This window comes from Antechinus flavipes, chromosome 3, assembly GCF_016432865.1.
Source record: "Antechinus flavipes isolate AdamAnt ecotype Samford, QLD, Australia chromosome 3, AdamAnt_v2, whole genome shotgun sequence".
Classification (NCBI taxonomy): Eukaryota; Metazoa; Chordata; class Mammalia; order Dasyuromorphia; family Dasyuridae; genus Antechinus; species Antechinus flavipes.
The window spans coordinates 542,390,139-542,411,020 of record NC_067400.1 but is presented as its reverse complement, the minus strand read 5'-3'; the positions used below and the strand labels follow the sequence as shown (position 1 = coordinate 542,411,020).

Below are 20,882 nucleotides of genomic sequence, written 5' to 3'. Positions count from 1 at the left end.
TCCTTTAATGTAACATAAGCTTTCTGAGGGCAGGAAATATTTTATTTTTGTTCTCCAGTGTCTTACACTGTGTCTAGTACATATTAATAAATGCTTTTTGGTTGAGTGATGTTGTAGGAAAGATGCCCTTTTAAGTACTCATTTCATTAGATGACCTGAAAATTTTCAAATGGGAGTTTCTATATTCTTATCAGCTAAGAAGAGGAGGATATTGGAACCAACATTGCAGGAAATCATTACTACATCAATGAAATTGGATTCTTGAGGTAAAACATCCTTAGAATAACTTTTTAAAAGAAGATTGCAAATGTGTTTAAATGTTATACTTTATCCTATTCAAGATTATCAAGAGTAAACAGTATGGGAGAAATAATAGATTTAAAAATTAAAGGATAATAACAATGAAGCTAGCATGACAAATTTATATGACTGAAATTTAGTTCTAAAATAATTATGGTTTTATTTTTTAATTTATAAGTACAACTGTTAAGTGAATATTTTATCACTTAAATAGAACAGAAAATAAAATAAAATGGATAGTCCCTTATTTACAAATAAAGATGAATTACAAATTTTCAGTCAAATAATATTTGAAAAAGAATCCTCACAGTATCATCACCATATTAGCTAACATTTATATATAGTATCTACTATATATGAAGCACTGTGCTAAAGAATTTACAAATGTTTGCTCAAATGAATCTCATAATAATCTTGTGAGGCAGGTGCTATTATTATTATTCCCATTTTACAGCTAAGGAAACTGAGGCAGAAACTTAAGCGATTTGTCCACAGTCACACAGTTAGTACATGTCTGAGGCTGGATTTAACTTGGGAATTCCTGAGTTCAGGCCCTATGTAAGAAATTTTTCTTTGCATCAAACCTTAATTAATTAATTAAATCAAGCCAATGTTAACAGTAGACAGCATTAGCTTTCTTGCCTGCCTGATCACATCATTCACTTATGTTGGCTTTACGATCCACTTTCTTGAGGTTTTCTGACTTATCAAGCCATGCCTCTCCTTTATTTTGTACCTGAGTGTAAGACTGTATTTATCCCTATTAAATTTCATTTTATTAGATTTTGCCCAATGTTCTAGCCTCTCAAATTCTTCATTTTTTTACCCAGTCATCAAGTGTGTTAGCTATCCCTTCTAGCAAATGATCTGTAAATTTGATAAGCATGCTACTTAATGCCTTTATCCAAATAACTGACAGAAATGTCAACTCTTGTAAGACTAAGCGCACATCTCTGGGCATTCTATTTGAATCTTCCTGCAGACAACCAGTAGTCTTTAAATCACTTCTGAACCCATCTAACTGTACTACTTTCTAGTTCACTTATCTCCATCTTATCCATAGGAAGCTTCATCAAACACTTTGATAAAATCTAAAAGTAAATTTTACATTATTTCTCTGATTTATCAGTTTAATAACCTATCAAAAATAAATGAGGTTAGCTTGATATGACCTACTTTTGAGGAAATCATGTTGGTGAATGAAACCTCTTACCCCAGCCCTAATCTCTAGATTCATATTTCTAAATGCCCACCTCAAATTAGATGTCCTATAAATAGATAACAAACTCAATTCCCCTTCCAAACTTCTCCTTTCAGACTTCCCTTATTACTGTCAAGTCTTTCTTATCCCCCCTAGGCTTAAAACCTAGATTTCCTCCTCAATTCCTCAGTCTTACCTTCAAGGCCAGTTGATTTTACCTTTATTAACATTTCCTCTGACACTACACCCACTCTAGTGTGGGCTCTGGTGACTTCATGATGTTTTTTTCTCCCTATCTCAATTCTTTCCACATTCCAGTTCATCCTCTTAAAATTAGCAGCTAAGTTAATCTTAAAGCATAGATAGGACTTTGTCCCCTCAAATTCAATAAAACCCAGTGACTCCTATGTAAAAGCCTTTCATAAGCTGGTCCCTTTTTCCCTTTCCGGTTTCCTTACACTTGACTATCTATGGAAACCTTGCACAATGACGCTGGCTTCCCTATTGTTCCTCAAACCTGATCCTCCATCTTCCAATTCTGAGTGTTTTTACCCAATATCCCCATGCCAAATGTTTTTCTTCCTTGCCCCACTTCAATGCTTCCTTCAAGAATCAGCACAAATGCTACTTTCTGCCATTCCTGGTCTCCCCCACAACTATTGTTTTTCCTCCAAATCAACTTTTAATTTATCCTGATATATTTTGTATATTCTTGGTCATTGGTATGTTGTCTCCTTCATTAGAATATGAGCTCCTTGAACAGGGGCCATGACTTTTTTGGGGAGAGTAGGGATGGGAATATAGGAGTGGGCCGGGTATTCTCATTGCTTATTATGGTGCTTGGAACATAGAAAAGTGTTTAACAAGTGTTTGTTTGGTTCTTTGTGATTTATTTTTCTATATGTTGCATCAATTCTTTCATTTTGGAATCTTCTTAGGAATCCAAGTCAATCTCACTCATTTTTCAGACTGCTCTTTTTTCTGATTTTCATAAATAAGTCCTGTGGTAACTCACCTCTCTTGTTCATTTTTTTGAGCATTACAAGAAACAGTGACCTAAATTCATTAAATGTATTATGTGTGCTTTCCTTTGACACACACACATACACACACACACTCACATACACACTCTCTCTCTCTCTTTCTCTCAATCATTCATGTATGAATGCTACGAGTAAATAGATACAATTTTGTTCATCTCTCTATAATTCTTCTTGGCAGAAAAAACAAAATTAGGTATGAAGTGAACAAAACAATACCTTTTTCTATACTCAGCTCTTATTGGTGGAGCAGGTCAGTTAAGTGTTATGAAAAATTGATAACTTTTAGAGAATTTAAAAGTTAAGAAATAGAAAAGAAATTGTGAAAAAAAGAATGACTTCTATGTAACTGACCTAGGAGACAGAGTCCAGGTAAATCTGAGTACTTAGCCAAAACAATTTTTCTCCAGACCGAGCTCCTTTTCTTCCCTTAATTTGTTATGCTCCATAAACACTAGCAATTAGAAATTAGTCAGGAACTTCTGGAACTGTAAAACTTCCAGGGAAATTAGTATTTCAAAAGCAGTCTGTCAGAACTGAAGGTTACGTATAAATGACCAGGCTATCTTAAAAAACAAACCCCAAATCCAAGTTTAATTAGTAGTAGCTGACCTTTACATGGTTTCTTAAAAGACTTTACATGATTAAAATCTATACTCTACTTAAGAAGTCCTTATTTAATTAAATTTAATTTAGTTTAAAACTATAATAAAATTATATTTTCACCAATATTAATTTTGCTTCCTCCTTGGAACACATTTATCTGTGAAATATAGTTTAAACCTAATTACCATGTCAATTTGTAGATAGTTTAATAAGGGAAAAAATTATATGCTAAATTGAATATGTATGTAGGGTAAAATAGGATCCTTTTGTAATTTGAACTAATAAATTTACATTTTTATGTATCATAAAATTTAACTATAACAAGAGTTATATTTTGGACAAGAGTAGACAGGTTAAGTAACAAATAAAAGAGAAATAAATATGATTAAAGTCTTGAAGGAGAAAGTGAGGAGAAAGAAACTACAGCACACTTTACGCAGGCAGAGAAGAGAGGATGAAATCTGATGTCCTAACAATGATGTGTTTATTTAAAAAGTCTTATTGATGATGCCTTTTGTTTTTAATTTCAATTTTCCCCTTTGTTCTTCTTAGCCCCCCATGAACTCTCCCTAATCATAATGAAAACATTAACATATTATATACTACATTCCATACCTGCAGTTGCTCTGCTCTCTTCTTAGATAAGAACAGGATTATTTAGAAATTTATAGGCAACTGTGAAGGTACTGATTTCCAAATATATCCAAAATATATTAAAATAGGAGAATAGAAATGGGATTAGAAGCTTATTTTGGGTAATGAAATTACCCAATTCTTTAAAATCTTGTGTAACTCTAAAATTTAATGATTTAAACATTCTTCTAGTTTCTTAAAAATCATCATAATAGGTAACAAATTTTGGGGGAAAATACACTTGTCTTGTAACTTTAATTTAAAAAGTGATACTCCTTCCAAGTAACAAACTCATATTGTCATCAGCAATTATAAAACAATTACCTTATAAGACTTCATTTCTCAAACATACAGGGAAATGAGTCAAATTTATAAAAAGTAAAGAGTCATGCCCCAATTGATAAATGATTAAAAGATATTTAGTATGCCCAAAGGGCTATGAAATCATGCATATTCTTTGACCTAACAATACTACTACTAGGCATGAATTCCAAGAATTTTTTTTTTTTATAAAAAGGAAAAGGACCTGTACGTACAAAAATATTTATAGTAGTTCTTTTCTCAGGGCAAAAAATTGAAAATTGAGGAGACGCCCACCAATTGGAAGAATGGCTGAATAAACCATGGTATGGGACTATGGAATATTATTTTTCATGGGAAAGAATGATCAGGATACTCTCAGAAAAACGTAGAAAGCCTTTCATGAACTCAAGCAAATAAAAATGCACTGTGTACAAAATAACAGCAATATTCTGGGATGATCAGCTGTGAATGACTGCTCTTTTCAGCAATATAATGATCCATGACTATTCTGAAGGACTTATGATGAAAAATCCTATCTATATCCAGAGAAAGAACTGATTGTGTCTGAATACAGATTAACAAATATTCTTTTTCTCTTTTTTAATGTTATTTTTTTGGTGGGGGGAGGGAAAATCTATGTTTTCTTTCACAAGATGACTTATGGAAATGTTTTGTAAAACTTCACTTGTGCTTTCTTAATAGGGAATGGGGGTGGGGATAAGGAGGAGAATTTGGAACTCAAAATTTAAAAACAAATGTAAAAAATTGTTTTAAATGTAAGTGGAGAAAAATAAAAATATTATATTAAAAGATTTTAAAAAGTGGGGGGGGGGGAGAGAAAAAAACAGTTATCTTGTGATCTCAACTAAGTTTCAGGGAGATTTTTCATTTTAATTTTCTACTTTTCTAATTTTATTTGATATGCTATGCTGGGTGAAAGAAATCAAACAATATAATGTAACATTAAGTAGTCAGAGGTATTTAACACAAATGGATGGAATGTTAGCTACATTGGCAATTAATGAGATCTGAGATCAAATCCCATCTCCAATGCTTATTAACTGTGTCACCATAGATAAGTCACTTTTTGAATTTCAGGCAACTAATTCTTTAAGATTTATCTATTAAATAGCAATAATTGCTGGTGAAATTCAAGGCATGTTCCTCTGAACAAGATAACATTTACTAATAGTGATACATACAGCTGTCAATTATTGGGCAATGAATTGCCTTGGTTTATTTTTTAAAGATTCAGAACTAAGATGCAATTCATTTTTGTAAGCATAGAACAAAGTACAGAATAGACATATTATTGATAATAGAATTGGCAATGTCATAGGGTTGAGGGATCATGATAAGTTATATTAAAGTGAGCATAGCACATATACAGCATGAAGACTCTCTCTCTACTTTTAAGGAATGCTTTTGTGAATTCATGGGTCCCAGTTACATCCCGAAGTCAATGATAAGTACTACCTTTTTAACAATCAAAGATAAGGCTAAAATGGGACAAAGTCATCTAGTATTCTTTTTAAGGATAATGTAACAAATACCTCCAAAGCTAAAATTATGTGGGGTAACAACAAATTATGGAGGTTTTTTTCTTTAACAATTGTAGAAAAGCTTAAAACTTTGGCATCTAACTTCAGAGAGGGAAGCTGAATTTTTGAACTCGTGTTTCTATATTCAAGAGAAGATTAGGTTTTATTACATAGAAAACAATTCTACAGAATAGATCTATGGAGAGTAAAAGAAAATATAAAATACAAGATCCAAAATTAATTCTCACAATTTATGGAGATAGAAGGATTTTCCATACTCATAAAATCGGATCCCTTATATAGTAAAAAAAAACACACACAAAAAAACCTGATTAATTTCACTCAAATACTATAAATTTAATTTTAAAAATACCTGTTTGAAGTCTGAGTCTTTTCCCACCATAACTTGAAGACTGTAAATAATTGGATCACCCTTCATTGGCTGTAAAACCTCCCATGTGATTTCACAGGTGTGATCGTTTATTTTGTCTATTCTTGGAGCTAAAGTAAACAAACAACATTTTAAGTATACATAGTTTTCAGCAGGAGGACTAAATCACAGAGCTACTATACTTTGATTACAAAGTCTGTAAAAATTTCACAAACAAAATTATAGGAAATCTTAATATACAATGACGTTCTTTCATTACTAAAGGCAATCCAGAACAGTCATCTCTCTCTCTCTACTGTTTTAGCTTTGTGTTCTTACTCTTCCCCCTTTCTGCTACTATTTGGGACTGAGACATACCTAGTCCCCATTTTCTACCCTCTGGGTTGGCACAAGATGGAGTTTACATAAGAAAGGAGGTGAGGAAGAAAACAAGTTAAAATCCTGGATGCTTCTCCACCCAACACTGGAAATGCTGTTTACATTACCCAGTCTACTTCTACTTCCCAGCCAAGACAACTGCACCCTTGTGCCTGAACAACTTCAAATATATTTCCTCCAAAATCCATCTGGATCAGGTCAAACACAGAAAGCTGGAATTCCTATATGCATTAAATTATACTAACTGTTCCAGGCAAAACAGGCCATTTTCTATCCTCACATATCTTATCCTCTGCTGTGTGGTTTTTAATTGTCTCATTTCATAAGCTTGCAATATCCTCCTTTTCTTCTGTTCTTTGCTTGTTGGAATGCTTTCTCCCTTCCAAGAAGTTCACTCTGATTAACTACATTGAGAAAAGCCTTCTCTCATGGATCTCAGGAAGCATTTTGTTTTGTAACTGGCAAAGGCATTTATCTTGCAATATTGTGTACCATTATACACAATATATCTATGATTGTGTGTTATATTCCTTCCAGACTCTAAGCCCCTATGGGAAAAGTTATCTAAACTTTGTATGTGTCCCTCACAGAGCCTAACAAAGCAACAAACACTATTGTTTGTGATAAGAATTGGAAACACAAATAAAGTCTCAACCTTTCCAGTAATCAACCTGATTGCTCACTCAGGCTAGCTTTCTCAGGTCAAATTACTTTAAAACAATTTACATTTTATACCAGAAAGTACTATTTTTCAGGTACATGTTAAAATACCTGATAAAGCTTCTTGAATACAAGTCTGCTACTAGAAAATTTTTTTATATTAATGCTAAAGCTAGGTACTTAGTAGATACTTAACTTGTAATACATATATTTTTTAAATAAAGGGAATACATTGGAATAGGTTTACTTACCTTTCAAGGCAGCTGGCACAGATTTTGGAGTAGTGAAAGTGTATTTCTGAGAAAGGGGACCTTCCCCAGCTTCATTGCAAGCTTGAATGCAGAATTTATAGGATGTTGACTCACTGAGTCTTTGTACTTTATATGTATGACATGGACCTCTATATAAGGATATAAACCTAAAATGGAAATAAACTCATTAAATGAGTTATAAATAGATCTTCCTTAGTTTTAAAATTTATAGATTAGGGCCACAGATGGTGGTATAAACTATGGAAATGCAATAATTAAACTAAAATGACATGAAAAGGTGTAAACTACAAATAAGAATCCTCTTCTACCACCCACCTCTGCCCCAACTACTACTCTCTCCTCCTCCTCCTCTTCCTTCTTAAGAGTGCCTTCTTTCAACTACAACACCATATAATACAATACACATCACCCCTAAAGGGACCTAAAACAGGGCCAGGGATGGAGGCCATACACGTAAATGAAAAACAACAATAAACCAACCAGCTAAGATCCAAATGAGTAGCAGCAATATGGTTTTAAGTAGTGGTGCTATTTTCTAAGACATTATCATCCCTTTGTAGGATGAAGCTGTAGTGTTGAGGAGAAATGGGCAAACTAGGTGAGGGTGTTTGGCAGGATTCCAAACAAGACACTGAAACAGAAAAGTAGGAGGGATGGGTTTGAATGGAAAAGAATGGCTATGAATCAGGTTCTGACCTCTCTGAGAAAAAAGAGATCATAGCAGATACAGATTGTAATGAACCATCAAAGGAGAATACCCTTAGTGATGGTATGCACTAAGGGGAGACAGGACCCAGTATTAAGGAGATGGGCCTAGGCTTAGAACAGGAGCACCTCTTTTTCTTGGATGTAAGAAAAAATATGATGAGACTTAGGGAGCACATATTGAAAGGATTCTTGGCTTCTGAAAGCTGAAATTCTAAAGCAAATGCAAATATATGTACACATATAGAGAACATAAGCCAAAACTCAATATATAAGGTAATTACTTATATACATATGTACACAGAGAGCACATCCTTTGAATTATTTGTTGCGATCTAAAATAAATTATCACTTTGAGCTTCCTCCTTTTTTTCCCTAGTGAAGAAACTATTTCAATACTCACAGAAGACTCAATAGCTAAGCAACGGTTTAGAAAAATTCTTGTTAACTATTTAGCTTGAAATATAATTTGAAAATGATTTTGGGATGAGCTGGGGAAGGTTGCTTGGTGGCTAGAAGACAGAAAAAGTTCTGAAATGAAATTCTTAAGGTTGAACAAAGGAAGAAAATGGATAAGTAACCATAAAATAGCCTATTTTCTTTTTACAGCTTAGAAGTTTTACAGGGATAAATTACAAATGTTTCCTATGCCAATGAAAAGAAAAGAAGTAAAAACAGTACATTTTTATTTAGGAGAAGAGGCCTGAAACTGTGATGATACTAATGTTCCTGGAACTCCCTCTATCATAGCAGGTTATCATTCTTTCTATAAATTATTTTTTTTAGGAGCTATCCAAGGCATGGAGAAGTTAAGTGACTTGCCTGGGTGAAAAAATTGGTCAGAAACAGTTCTTAAAACCTAGGTCTTTCTTCCAAGTCTTCTAAATTTTTAAAAGAAATATTTAAATGAGACAATTTTCTTTTACCTTCAACATTTATAAAGTTAAGGCCAAAGAATATGCACAAAAAACTAAGCCTTACCTTCCATTCTTATCTTCCATTAGAAGGTGATACTGAATGGAATCTGTAGGCAATATCTTTGGGGTTCCTTCTCCCCACTTTAGCTTGAGGTTTTGGTGACTGTAGGCAGCACATTCCAAGCGAGGAGGATCAGGAGGAAGGGGCTTGGTTTTTAATTTTATTGTGTGGCTGAAAGGACCAGCTCCAAGACTATTCAAAGCTTGAATTCGTATTCTAAGAATCACAGGCATAAAATAATATTGATAAATTTTAGCTTATAATTGACTATTTTATAAAAATACTTACAGACCTACAAGCATAGATCAGGAAAAAAAAACAAAACAAAACTGTCATACTAGTTTTTATAAAGTCCCAAACTATTTCCATTTTGGTTTTTGGAAATTGGGGAAAAAGACTATTCATCAACATGAATTTACGTATGACACATTTTACTCCTATCATAGCAGTATAGACATAAGATCAAAGGATTTAAAGCTGTAAGGGACCTTAAGAAATAAATTAGAACAATTATCTTTATCTTGATCAGATGAAAGAACTGACCTTTAAAGATATCTGTCTTATCTAAAGTTAGAAAGATAAAAATGTGTTGCCAGCTCTTTTAAAAAAAAAACTCTTGTCAATAAAACTCTTTAAAAAGACTCTTGCCATTTTTATTAATGAGAAATTGAGATATCTGTCTTTTCCTCCTAAAACACCTAGGTGTTTCCTTAATATTAAAATGCAAGGAATTCAGTAATAAAAATTATGGGATGTGAAATAATAATATTTGCAATAAGTGATTATAATTAAAAACATTTATATTTTACAATCCCAGAAATACACTAAATATATATTTTTTTAATTTGGGAGTGGGAAGAACAACAATTTCCATTATGATCTTAATGAAATACTGAATCTGTGTTCAAAATTTTCCTCTTAAGTAGAAAGTAAATTTCCTGTTTTCTTCAAAAAATTCTCCAAAGTGATTTCTAAATAGGGTAGGATAGAAAGAAGGCTGGTCTTGGGAGTCAAGACAGACCCTGTTTTAAATGCTGTCTACATCACTTATTAGCTCTGGGCTCATAGGCAAACAGCTAACCTCTCTGGTTCTTAGACTTAATTGTAAATTGATAATACTTTAATTACCTAACCCTGACAGGTTTGGTGTTAGAATCAAACATGATAATATGTATAAATACGTGGCATATATGTAAATATCAGATATCATCAGAGGGCTGAGTCCAAATGTGGCCAAATACAGGGTGACAAGGATAGAGAATAAAATATTTTATTATTATGTGTGCAAGTGTCATTTTGATTACATTCTAAAGAGAAACATGTGGAGAAGGAGCTCCCAAGAGTTGACCATCTCTAAAGTAATTTGATATAAGAAAAAATCTGAACATATGAAGATGTTATATAATCAAAGAATATCTTTGATTGGATTGGAGAAATTACTTAATCCATTCCCTTCATTTCATAACCAAAGAAACCAACCAAGGTCCAGAGACACAAAATGATTTAAATCAGCAAATAATGTTCAATAAAAAGATAAGGGGATTTGGAGTCGGAGGATTTGGGTTCAAATCCCATGTCTGCCATGGGGGCATCTGGGCAAATTATTGAAACATTTTGGGCCTCAGTTTCCTCAACTGTAAAGCAAAGCAATTAGAGAAGATGTGGCTATCTTTGTGAATGACTAAAGGTCCCTTCCAACTTTAATTATATGATCACATGTCATATAGGAAGTTAAATTTAAACAAATCTTTTGATGAGAATTAACTTATATGGGTGGGGAAAATAGAGCTGAAAACTGACAAGAGATTAATACATTTACAAAAAAACAACTAACAAAACATATAAAAATTCTTCCATAGAAATGCTGCTGGAAAAAAAAAAAAGTCCTTATAACCCAAATATCCCAATTATCATTTCTATCTCTGCTAATACTGTCATATACAACTCCTTTGTTGATAAGGGCTGATTTCTACACACATATGTACAGGAAGAAATTAATGTATGATGTAAAATAGTTGTATTTATGTGTGAGTATATCCATCTTCATAAACAGGTTTCTAATCTTGTCAATTTGTGTTCTTAAATTTTGGTAAAGAAAATGCTTTACTCAAACCTATGTGTTCATTTTAATTTTAAATATTTTATGTTTATTATACATTTATTCTGAATTCAAAACTAAAATTCATGGTTGAGACTGAGACAGATGAAACAGAACTTTCTGACTCATTCGTCAATGTTATGTCAATAGTAAGTTCCCTAATACAATTTTGCCAGTATACCTGTATGTTGTATCTGGTTGCAAATTGTCTATAACAAAGCTTGAAATCTTTCCCACTGTCACAGGCTGTTTCTCTCCAAAGTCTATGCTATAGGACAGGATTTCTGAACCATGATCACAAGGCTTTTCCCATCTTATTGCTAGGCATGTAGAAGGGGAATAATCTGGACTTTCAACTTCATCTTCGCTTACTCCTTGAAGACAAGTCACAACTGCAGGTACTGATGCCGGAGTCATACATACTACTACTTCACTGAAAGGGCCTGGTCCTGCAACACTCACAGCCTGAAAATTAACAAAGAAATTAGCATCAAAGTACTACTGAAATGCAGACTTGCTGTGATAGTAGATGAACAATTAAGTATTTCTCTTTACCTGGACCCTGCAATAATACATAGTTGCTGGTGAAAGTCCTTTTAATTCATAACAGAGACCAGGTCCACAGTAACATATTTGCATGCATCCTTCAACTCCTCCCCATTCCAAACGATATTCAGTGACATCTGCTCCATTACTAACTGGAACCTTTGAAATGGGAAACAGATTTAAATTTAAATTTAGTCTTAAAATCTGAATCTCGAATATGTTTTGCTGAAAAACGTCTTTCCATGAGCACAACAAAAAAGTTGTTTTTAAAGTTCTGTGACTAGTCAAAGACAATGAAAGTTATTCATTTTTTAATCTTATGATTGAGATCTTTTGAATTTGAAGTGTTAAGAAAGTGCGATAAAATGATTTTGAAATTGTTATTACTTTTAAAAATGTTTCAGCATTATTTTGTTATTTATGTAACAGATTTTTCAAAAGTAATTTTAAAAGCTAACAAATGAAACCGTATAAAAACCTCTGCTGAATTTCAAAATTTAACAACTTTTATTTGTGTAAAATATGATTAAACAGGAGGGGCTAAATAGGATAAAAATGATATAGCCAATATATGATGAACATGTTATATGAACATTAAGTTCATCACTGGTCAAGGCACACTAAGCACTAAGGTAAGTATCCTTTAAAAATTTAAAAATATATAATAATCATTACTTTTTATATCTAAATTATTAACAAAGGGGTGAAGATGAAGTGTGAATTAAAGCTGAATTTGGTCTTGAGATTAGAAGTAATTAAAATCTACAGTATACCTTTTTATACAAAATATTTCTGCAGTATGGAAAAATAAAAATGCAATTTTATACATACACAATAATCCTAAATTAAAGGATAATAATACCTCCCAATACACTTGTGCACAGGTTGCAGATCTACATGTCACTTGAGGGGGTTTGCATTGATCTGGTGGTCCAGGTGCTGTAGTTATTTCACATTTTTCTGAAAATTGTCCAAACTTTAAAAACAAAAAACAAAAACTGATAACTGCAAGAGTTTCAATTTTTTTTTTTCAAGTACCCATTTGGTTGTCCAGAACTGTGTCATATATTTACAGATTTATAAGCATGCAAGACCCCCCACCATCTAGTAAAGTTCCCAAGGGATATATGAGGAAGGGTCACTGACTTAATTATTACTGATATTCTGACTTTATTACTGTCTTCAGTAACTCATCTTCTTGCAAAATTTCCTCAGTTCTGAAATTCACATCTCCTAAGTTAACCCTTTGCTGATGTCAGACTCTTCCCTATGAATGGAGAGGCTAGAAGGTATATATCAGACAGCTCCTCCAATGTCTTTTATTTAAGGAGATGGCCCAGTGCTACCATCTCATAATTTCTTATTGGACTTCAGGACTTCTTCATGCTCCCCTACTCTCTTAGCAAAGTGAATGGCATGCAGTAGGTGCTTAATAAATACTTACTATTGACTAGAGGACGAAGTGCTATATGTAAAGTATAATAACATTACATATAGTTATGTAATGTTTTTAAAAAAGCTCCAACGTCTCTGAGATGTAGGAGTTCTTAATTTTTTTTGGTGTGATGGAACCCTTTGACAATCTAGTGAAATCTATAGACTCCTCACAATTGCTTTTAAATGAATTAAAACATGTAGGATTAGAATGGAAACAAATAATACTGCAAGAAAACTAATAAAACATTTTCTAAAATTCATGGACTCCAGGTTAAGAAAGATTTAGAGACTTGGTTCAGCTGCATATCCTTCTCCCATCTTATAGTCTTTCATATGACTATAAAAATCCTTAAAATGATCACCTCTTAAAAGAAGTTTGAGCAGCACTATTGTCTAAGCATATATTAGCCAGATACACTAAGAAGTTTTACTGAATATGGCAGTAAAGATGGATGAATTTTAAAAGGTTCACTTATGAAGTCTTCCCTGGCATTCTCCATTTGTCTTTTATTAACATCCTCAATTTAAAGCATTTTAAGTTCTACCACTTCATTTTACAGGTGAGGAAACTGAAGTCCAAAAAGATTAAGGAACTTGCCAAGGATCACAATGCCAATAACTGGTAGGATATGAATTTAGGTCTCCTACACTCAAAGCTAAGTATTCTAGACATTAAAGCTGATATGGATTTTTACATGCATATATGATGCACAAATATTCACTTACGCTGTTTTACACATTTATCATTAAGTGATGGATCCCAAAAACTATGAAAGAAAAGCACAAAATGTATCTCCAAGTGAATGTGTGCAACAAGATTCCTCTGCCTACTAATGCATACCAGAGGGAGGCCTAGACTTATGAAAGCCATTTACAACTTTTAATGGTAATAGTCAGTGCAGAGCAACAAAGAAAACAACTTCCTTAGTAGGTTATAAAGTTCTCCAGATGCTTTTCTCCTGGTGGGTAATATGCTATTTTTGTTTTGCCTGAAAACACTAGGGCTTCTAAGATCGTTCAAAAGTGCTTAGTATAATAATATCTACAGGAAAAATCACACAGAAAAAGAATGCTTATTGTTTAGAGTGATAAGCAGCTGGATAGGTAATCCACTGGAACTAGTCCATTTTTAAAAATCTTGGGACAGTCACTGTAGTTAACAATACTTTGGGTCAAGAACTGAGGAGGAAATGGCAAGCATGCTACAGTTTATTTGGAAAATAGTATATTACTTTCAATAATACCAGTTTATTCACGAAATAAACAAACAAATCTACTTTTTTATTAGCAAAATTTTTCCGGTATTGTTATATAGTAGGGACCGGCAAATTATGGGTCCATTTGTTAGTAAACTAAGAACGATTTTTTGTAAGACTTTATTTAAAAATGTAAAAATCATTTTAAGTCTGTAGGCCAAATCTGTCAACTCTTGCTTTATGGCAGAGTCCCCACACCCTACAAAAAATCAAAATTGGAGGTGACACAAAGGGCAATGCAGAGACATATTGTGTATGTGCCTTTGGGTGTAGCAGCATAAATAGTCTGTAGCATTTTACTAAGAATAATTTACATACAGAAAGAAACATATGAGAAATTATCTAAATGATGCATGAAGAGAAACCATGATAAGCCAATTACGTAGAAAGGATAAGAAATGATGGACAGCCTATATATTGTAATGGTACATAGATTATATTAATAGACTAGAGAGGTCCCTATCACACTATATGGAGTTTTTTAAAAAAAATTTTTTTTAATTATAGCTTTTTATATACAGAACATACACATGGGTAATTTTTCAACACTGACTTGAAAAAACTTCTGTTTTTAACTTTTCCCTTACTTCCCTCCACTTCCTCCCCTAATGGCAGGTAGTCTATATGTATTCTTATGAAGCACTTCCAGGACCCCATGCCCAAAAACCACCCTGAATGAAAACATGCAAACAGGCTATTATCTACACTATTGGAAGGGATTTTCACATTGATGAGATAATATCAACAAAAGTATTGCTTAAAATACCACTTTATTACTTCTAATAATAATGATAATGGATTTGCCCATCTCTTTAAGATTGTCTAGTCTCTGTCATATACTGGCTAGGTAATACTAGACAAGGGACTTAATCTTAATCAAACTTAATCAAAAACCCACTTGAATCAGATTAAAATGTAACTGGGAAATGTTTAACAAAATAAATAAAAACACAGTATAACATAATGTTAATTTGCGTTTTTTCTTAAGTCAGTGTGCCCATTTCTATTTGAGTTTGACACTCCCCCCATACCAATGAATTCATAAGTCTCTGTCCATATAATTTAAGTTTTACAAAGCATTTTCCTTAAAACTACCTTGTAAGAGCTTATGACAGTGCAAATAACATTACCTTTATTTTAGGAGTTGAGACTGACATATTTGGAAGTTAAATGATTTGCCTATATTGTTCAATAATAAGAGTCAAAAGCCAGGAGTAGTCAAACCTAAGTCAAATTCTAACTCTGGCACATTGCCTCACTTAGTCTTATGATAATTCAAACTAGAAAGATAAGAGTATCTCCTCCCAGGAGTCAAGATATATTAAGTATGTAAAGCTTAACAGTTATAATCAGTTTCAAAGTATTCTCTTAAGGAATTTAAACATCCATCCTTATAAAGTTTGTTAACTATTAATGAGAATGAAATTCCTACCCCAATTTTGTTAGCTGCACGCAGTCTAAAGTTATATGTCTTTCCAGGAAGAAGGCTGCTCACTGTGCATTCTACTTCAGAACCTTGGTAAATTTCTCTAGGTTCATCTGTTTCTACAGAAGACATTTCCACACTATAAGAGATAATAGGTGACCCGCCATCAACCTGAGGTGGTCCTAAAAAAAAAAAAGGTAGAAAATTTTGTGTAGTTTAAAATATTGAGAACATTTAAATACCTATTTAATTATATAAAATATTGCTAAATTGGAAATTACCCCATCGTAGTTGGATTTCTTTTGCTTTGGGTTTACCCTGTAATCTGGGAGGGAAACATGGACCAGGAAGAACAGCTGGAGTCTGAACCAGTAATGGTTCAGATACCTGTAAAACAACAAAAATAATACTTTTTAAATGAGAGAAAAAAGCCATATAAATAACAAGATTTTTTTATTAAAGAATTGTCAGCTAAGAATACATGGATATGATCCAGAATCAAATAAACTACCAATACTTAAATTTTACATGAAATTAAACTTTAGATACACAAATAAAATTAAACCACACAGATAAAATTAAATCTTTTAAGTGTCTAATATGTAAAAAACTAAGTCAGGTACTAATAAATACAATGAATTAAAAGCATATTTCTTCAATGGTCATTTGATGCTGACCAAATATAAATTAAATAACTTGTTAAGTATGAATTGATATTTTTTTTATTTTCAGGTTTGACCAATTTACACTGCAATTTTTTTTAACCTAAAAGACTTATTTTAAAAAGTCTTTCTTCCTTTCCTTTCACCTGAAAATAAGACTATAATCACATGAGCTTTTAAAGCATTTGGCTGTGCCTAGTTCATAATAGGATCATTAAAAAGTACAATATGCTAGATGATGATCATGTTCACTAAGTAGGAACTCATTCAATAAAACACGTTACATGTACTAGGATAGATATAAAGATGATTTAAATGAATAATATGTCATAAATAATAATTTTATGATTTATGATTCAAATGAATGATCTTTGGTACCTTGATAATACATACAAAAATATACAACACTAAATGTTAAATGTAAGACCGTCTATTTTCATAGTCAATAAAAATGCATCAAGTATCTATTGTGGGCAAGATAAAATGTCAATTGATCCCTCCTCTTAAAGAAATATAGGGTAATATCTCAAAAATAGTAGAGTACTACTCATGTAGCTATATGAAATAAAGCATTACCGAACTCTGTCCTCCATCACTAACACAGTATACACGTAGACGATAGGAGAAGCCAGGAGTCAGGCGATCACAGAGGTGTTCCCGTGCAGTGCCACTGTATATCACATCCCATTTGTTTCCTGTTAAGAATTGATGTACAATTAATTATAGATGAAAGCCCAATAGTGTAGTATCATGAGCACAGCAGGTATCTTCCCTTCATTAAAACAAAAATTTGTGTAATTTATCAGAACAATTCTAAGCCTATTTAGAGTTTCCTGGACATGATCAAATTTTCTCTATATACAGTTTCCAAGACAAATTTATATAGATCTGCTGATGAGAAATATCTGTCACATTGTAAAACCTCTGGCAAAAATAGATGATTTGCTTTTAATTAAGCATTTTAAATGTATTTACTTGTTAACTAAATAAAGAGAAGAAAAACCAATAATATGAGTTAAGTCTATTTCAAAGACATCCTTTGCTTTTATACATAAGTCAAAGTCACTCCATCTTTTTTGTTATTGTTTCTGTGGGTACTTCCTACAAGTCTATGAAATAAAGCTAGTGGCTAACAACAAGCTCACCACCCTGCTGCCAGTCTGGTAACAGGCCTTTCTGACTGAGCCCGGTTTGGGCCTCAGATGTCTTGAACTGATGGCACAACCTTAATGAACCCAGGGACAACCTTTGGGTGATGATAAAGCACTTTGAAAGACAAATTGATTCTTGAAAAATACTACTATCAGAAAGTAAAATGCCGAAGCATTTACTCTTTGGTGGAAAATGTTCAGAGCAAGGCAAGCCAAGAGGAGATATAGTTAAGATTTAGGAGTAAGAAATAAACAAAGAATAAATAAAGAGGAGATCCTCTATACAGTATAAGAGAAATTGTAAATACAAATACTTTTATCCTCAACTGGCTACTGCCTCACTCCTATCTACCTCAAATCTAAACCCCTAGAGCTTCCTGCTTATGTCTCTATCCTTTTCACTGTGTCCTTGGGAATGCTCCTTCCTAATTGCTTTAAATGATACATTTCATTTTTACAATCAATCTTCTCTCCCTCTAATTTCCCCTTCTTCACTTTCCCTATTTTCCTGTTCAGTGAAATATATTTTTAGACCCAGTGTCTGTGTATTCTTCCTTTCATGGAGTAGTTCAAAGGAGTAATTTTCAAATAACAGCTATAAGCTACCCACCCACCCATTGGTGTCTACTTGAGAACCCTGATTATGTGAGATAATTTCCCCTAACCATCTCTCCTTCCTGGCCTCCCTACAATGGTCTCTTCTTTTTCCTTCCTTTTCTATTCTTTTTTTTTTTTTTTTTTTTAAATCGTCAAGACATTAACAGAACCAACTTTCCAGGCCTTGTCTAATTTGACTCTATGATCTCTGATGACGACAGTGTTGAGAGGGGAACAGATATGTATCATGTCTCTGCATCTGAATGTTTACAATTTATTCTTTTTCATTGTTGATTTGTCTTTTATATGTTTCTCTTCATTCCTGTGATCAAATTTCAGTTTTCCTACAGCTTTGGTCCTTTCATTAGGAATACTTGAATTCCTCCATTTCATTATAGATTACCCCTCCCCTGCAAAGTATTACACTAATTATGTTAGATAATTGATACTTTGCCTTCTAAAACATGCCATTCCAAGGTCTGTTCCCCTTTATAACAATAGCTTTTAAAAGCAGTGTAATTTTAACTGTTGGCTCCTCAGTACACTTGCTTGGTCAAGTGCACTGCTCCACAATTCCTGCTCCTTGTAGCTCTCTAGCCCCTGCAAGCTTTGGTGGCTTTAGGACCTATGGCCTCCCTACAGCTGTAACAGTATTGGTGCCTGAAGCAAAGGGCACGTGCCTTGCTGCTTCTGCTGCCAGGAGACAGAGCCTGGATTCCTATAAAGCAAATTTGCATAAAGCAAGAAATGTTTGTTTTTGAATTCTTCCTTTCTAACTGCTTATGGTATTTTCTTCTTTGAACTCGAAGCCCCAGCTTTTGGCTATCATGTACTTATGAGTTTTCATTTGGGTACTTCCTGTAGGAAATGACAAATGGATTCTTGATATTTTTACTTTGCCTCTGATTCCAAGAGAATGGGAAATTTAAGATTTCTTGAAATATGATTTCTAGGCTTTTGTTTTCAGTCATACATGGTATTCAGTAATCTCATCATTCTTAAGTTTTTACTTCTTAATCTTTTTTTTACATGTAAGTTACTTCTGTTATGAAACACCTTACTTTTCTTCTATTTTTTCAGTGTTTTGATTTTAATATTGTTTGTGGCCTCATACAGTCACTGGCTTCTAACTGGCTCATCGCAAATTTCAGGGAGTTTGCTGCTTGGGCAGTTTTGTATCTGTTATGCCAAACTGTTAACTGCCTTTCCACTTTTTTCTTTTATAGATCTAACTTTTTTTTTTAAATTTTTTTTCAACTCTTGTTTCATCTCTTCCAGGAAATCTAGTTTGTGTCCAACTTGTATTTTTCTTTAAGCCTCTGTTTGTAGAGATTTTACAATCCTTTTTTTCTTTTGGATTTGTGTCTAAGATTTCCTTATTACTATAATCTCTTTCCATGCTAGGATTATTTATTGTCTGCTCATTCTTCCAGTCTCCTTCTTGACTTCAGACCTCATGTCAGGGTCAGGGCTGGTGCATTCTGAAGGAAATGACTGCTGATCTTGTTGCTGCTTTCTTGGGGGTAATGAGCATTAAGTTATTACAGGATTTCAGAGCCAGCTGAAGTGCAATATCTGTAAAAACTGCTAAAGCGGCCTGATTCAGGGAAAAGGCCTATCGCTGTTCCTATGGTCTTAGTTTTGCAAAGTTCTGATGTGGTTTTATGTCTAAGCAATAGCAAACTGCTGACAGACTTAGCCTGTATCAACTAACTGGGAAGCTTTGTTGGTTCAAAGTACAAAAATGCAGGTTTCTTTTTGGTTTGGGAATTTTGTTCTAGTTAATCCTCTGTAGACAGAGCTGTAGGCTGGAAATGAGATTCTGCTGTTAAGTTGGGGTCTGAGTCACATGTTAGCTTTTGAATTTGCTTCTCTAAAACTTGAGATCAATGGGGATTTGTTTGAGATCAAGGGGTGGAGATCCCCTTATCATACAAACCTGGATCTATGAAACTGAACTGGATAGTGAGCAAAAAGTCTGAAACTTTCAGTTCCAATGGTCTTGTAATGGAGAGAGAGCCATCTGTACCCAGAGAGAGGACTGTGGGGACTGAGTATGGATCACAACACAGGATCATTTTTTGTTGTTGGTTTGCATTTTGTTTTCTTTCTCATTTTTCCCTTTTTGATCTGATTTTTTCTTGTGCAGCATAATTGTGGAAGTATGAATAGAAGAACTGCACATGTTTAACATATATTAGATTATTTGCTGCCTGGCGGAGGGGGTGGGAGAAAGGGAGGGAAAAAAATTGGAAGATTTTGCAAGGGTATATATGTTTTGAAAATAAAAAGCTTAAAAAAAATTTGCAAGATTGCACCTGTCCCTGTAATACTACCCCATTATGAATCTGGGTCCCATTGCCCCAGTTTATATTCCACACATAATTTGCTTCACAGGTTCATCTCCAGTGTCCACAAATCTTTCCATCTGTCTCCTTATACTGAACTGGGAAAAATAATTTGTCACTTGGATTTTCCCTTAAGGATTAGGTGTGACATGTTTTCTAGATGTCTGAAGGAGTCTGAAAGGCAAGGAAAACTTTGTAACTGTACTGCTTTTTTGCTTTTCCACCACCTTGGCTCTTATTTGCCTGCTCCTCTGGCCTCCAATAAGAGGCTTGGGTCCTGACAACAGCACTTCCTTTACCATCCTTTCCAGCACGGCATACACTTTCTTTCATCACTTTGTAATTCACTAATT

At 33.4% G+C, this 20,882-nt stretch overlaps 1 protein-coding gene across 5 annotated transcripts in view; it reads right to left on the bottom strand.

Annotated features, from left to right (window-relative positions):
• Positions 1-20,882, bottom strand: part of FNDC3A (fibronectin type III domain containing 3A) — a 189,947-nt gene that overhangs the window by 5,090 nt on the left and 163,975 nt on the right. For all 5 annotated transcript variants that reach the window (XM_051987347.1, XM_051987346.1, XM_051987348.1 and 2 more), the window contains 9 exons: positions 17,010-17,128; positions 16,053-16,158; positions 15,778-15,953; positions 12,515-12,628; positions 11,662-11,811; positions 11,288-11,571; positions 9,012-9,224; positions 7,305-7,471; positions 5,998-6,125 (listed from right to left, as the gene is read on the bottom strand). In XM_051987347.1, the coding sequence (XP_051843307.1) occupies positions 5,998-6,125; positions 7,305-7,471; positions 9,012-9,224; positions 11,288-11,571; positions 11,662-11,811; positions 12,515-12,628; positions 15,778-15,953; positions 16,053-16,158; positions 17,010-17,128 (1,457 nt within the window). The remainder of the gene's footprint in view (positions 1-5,997; positions 6,126-7,304; positions 7,472-9,011; positions 9,225-11,287; positions 11,572-11,661; positions 11,812-12,514; positions 12,629-15,777; positions 15,954-16,052; positions 16,159-17,009; positions 17,129-20,882) is intronic.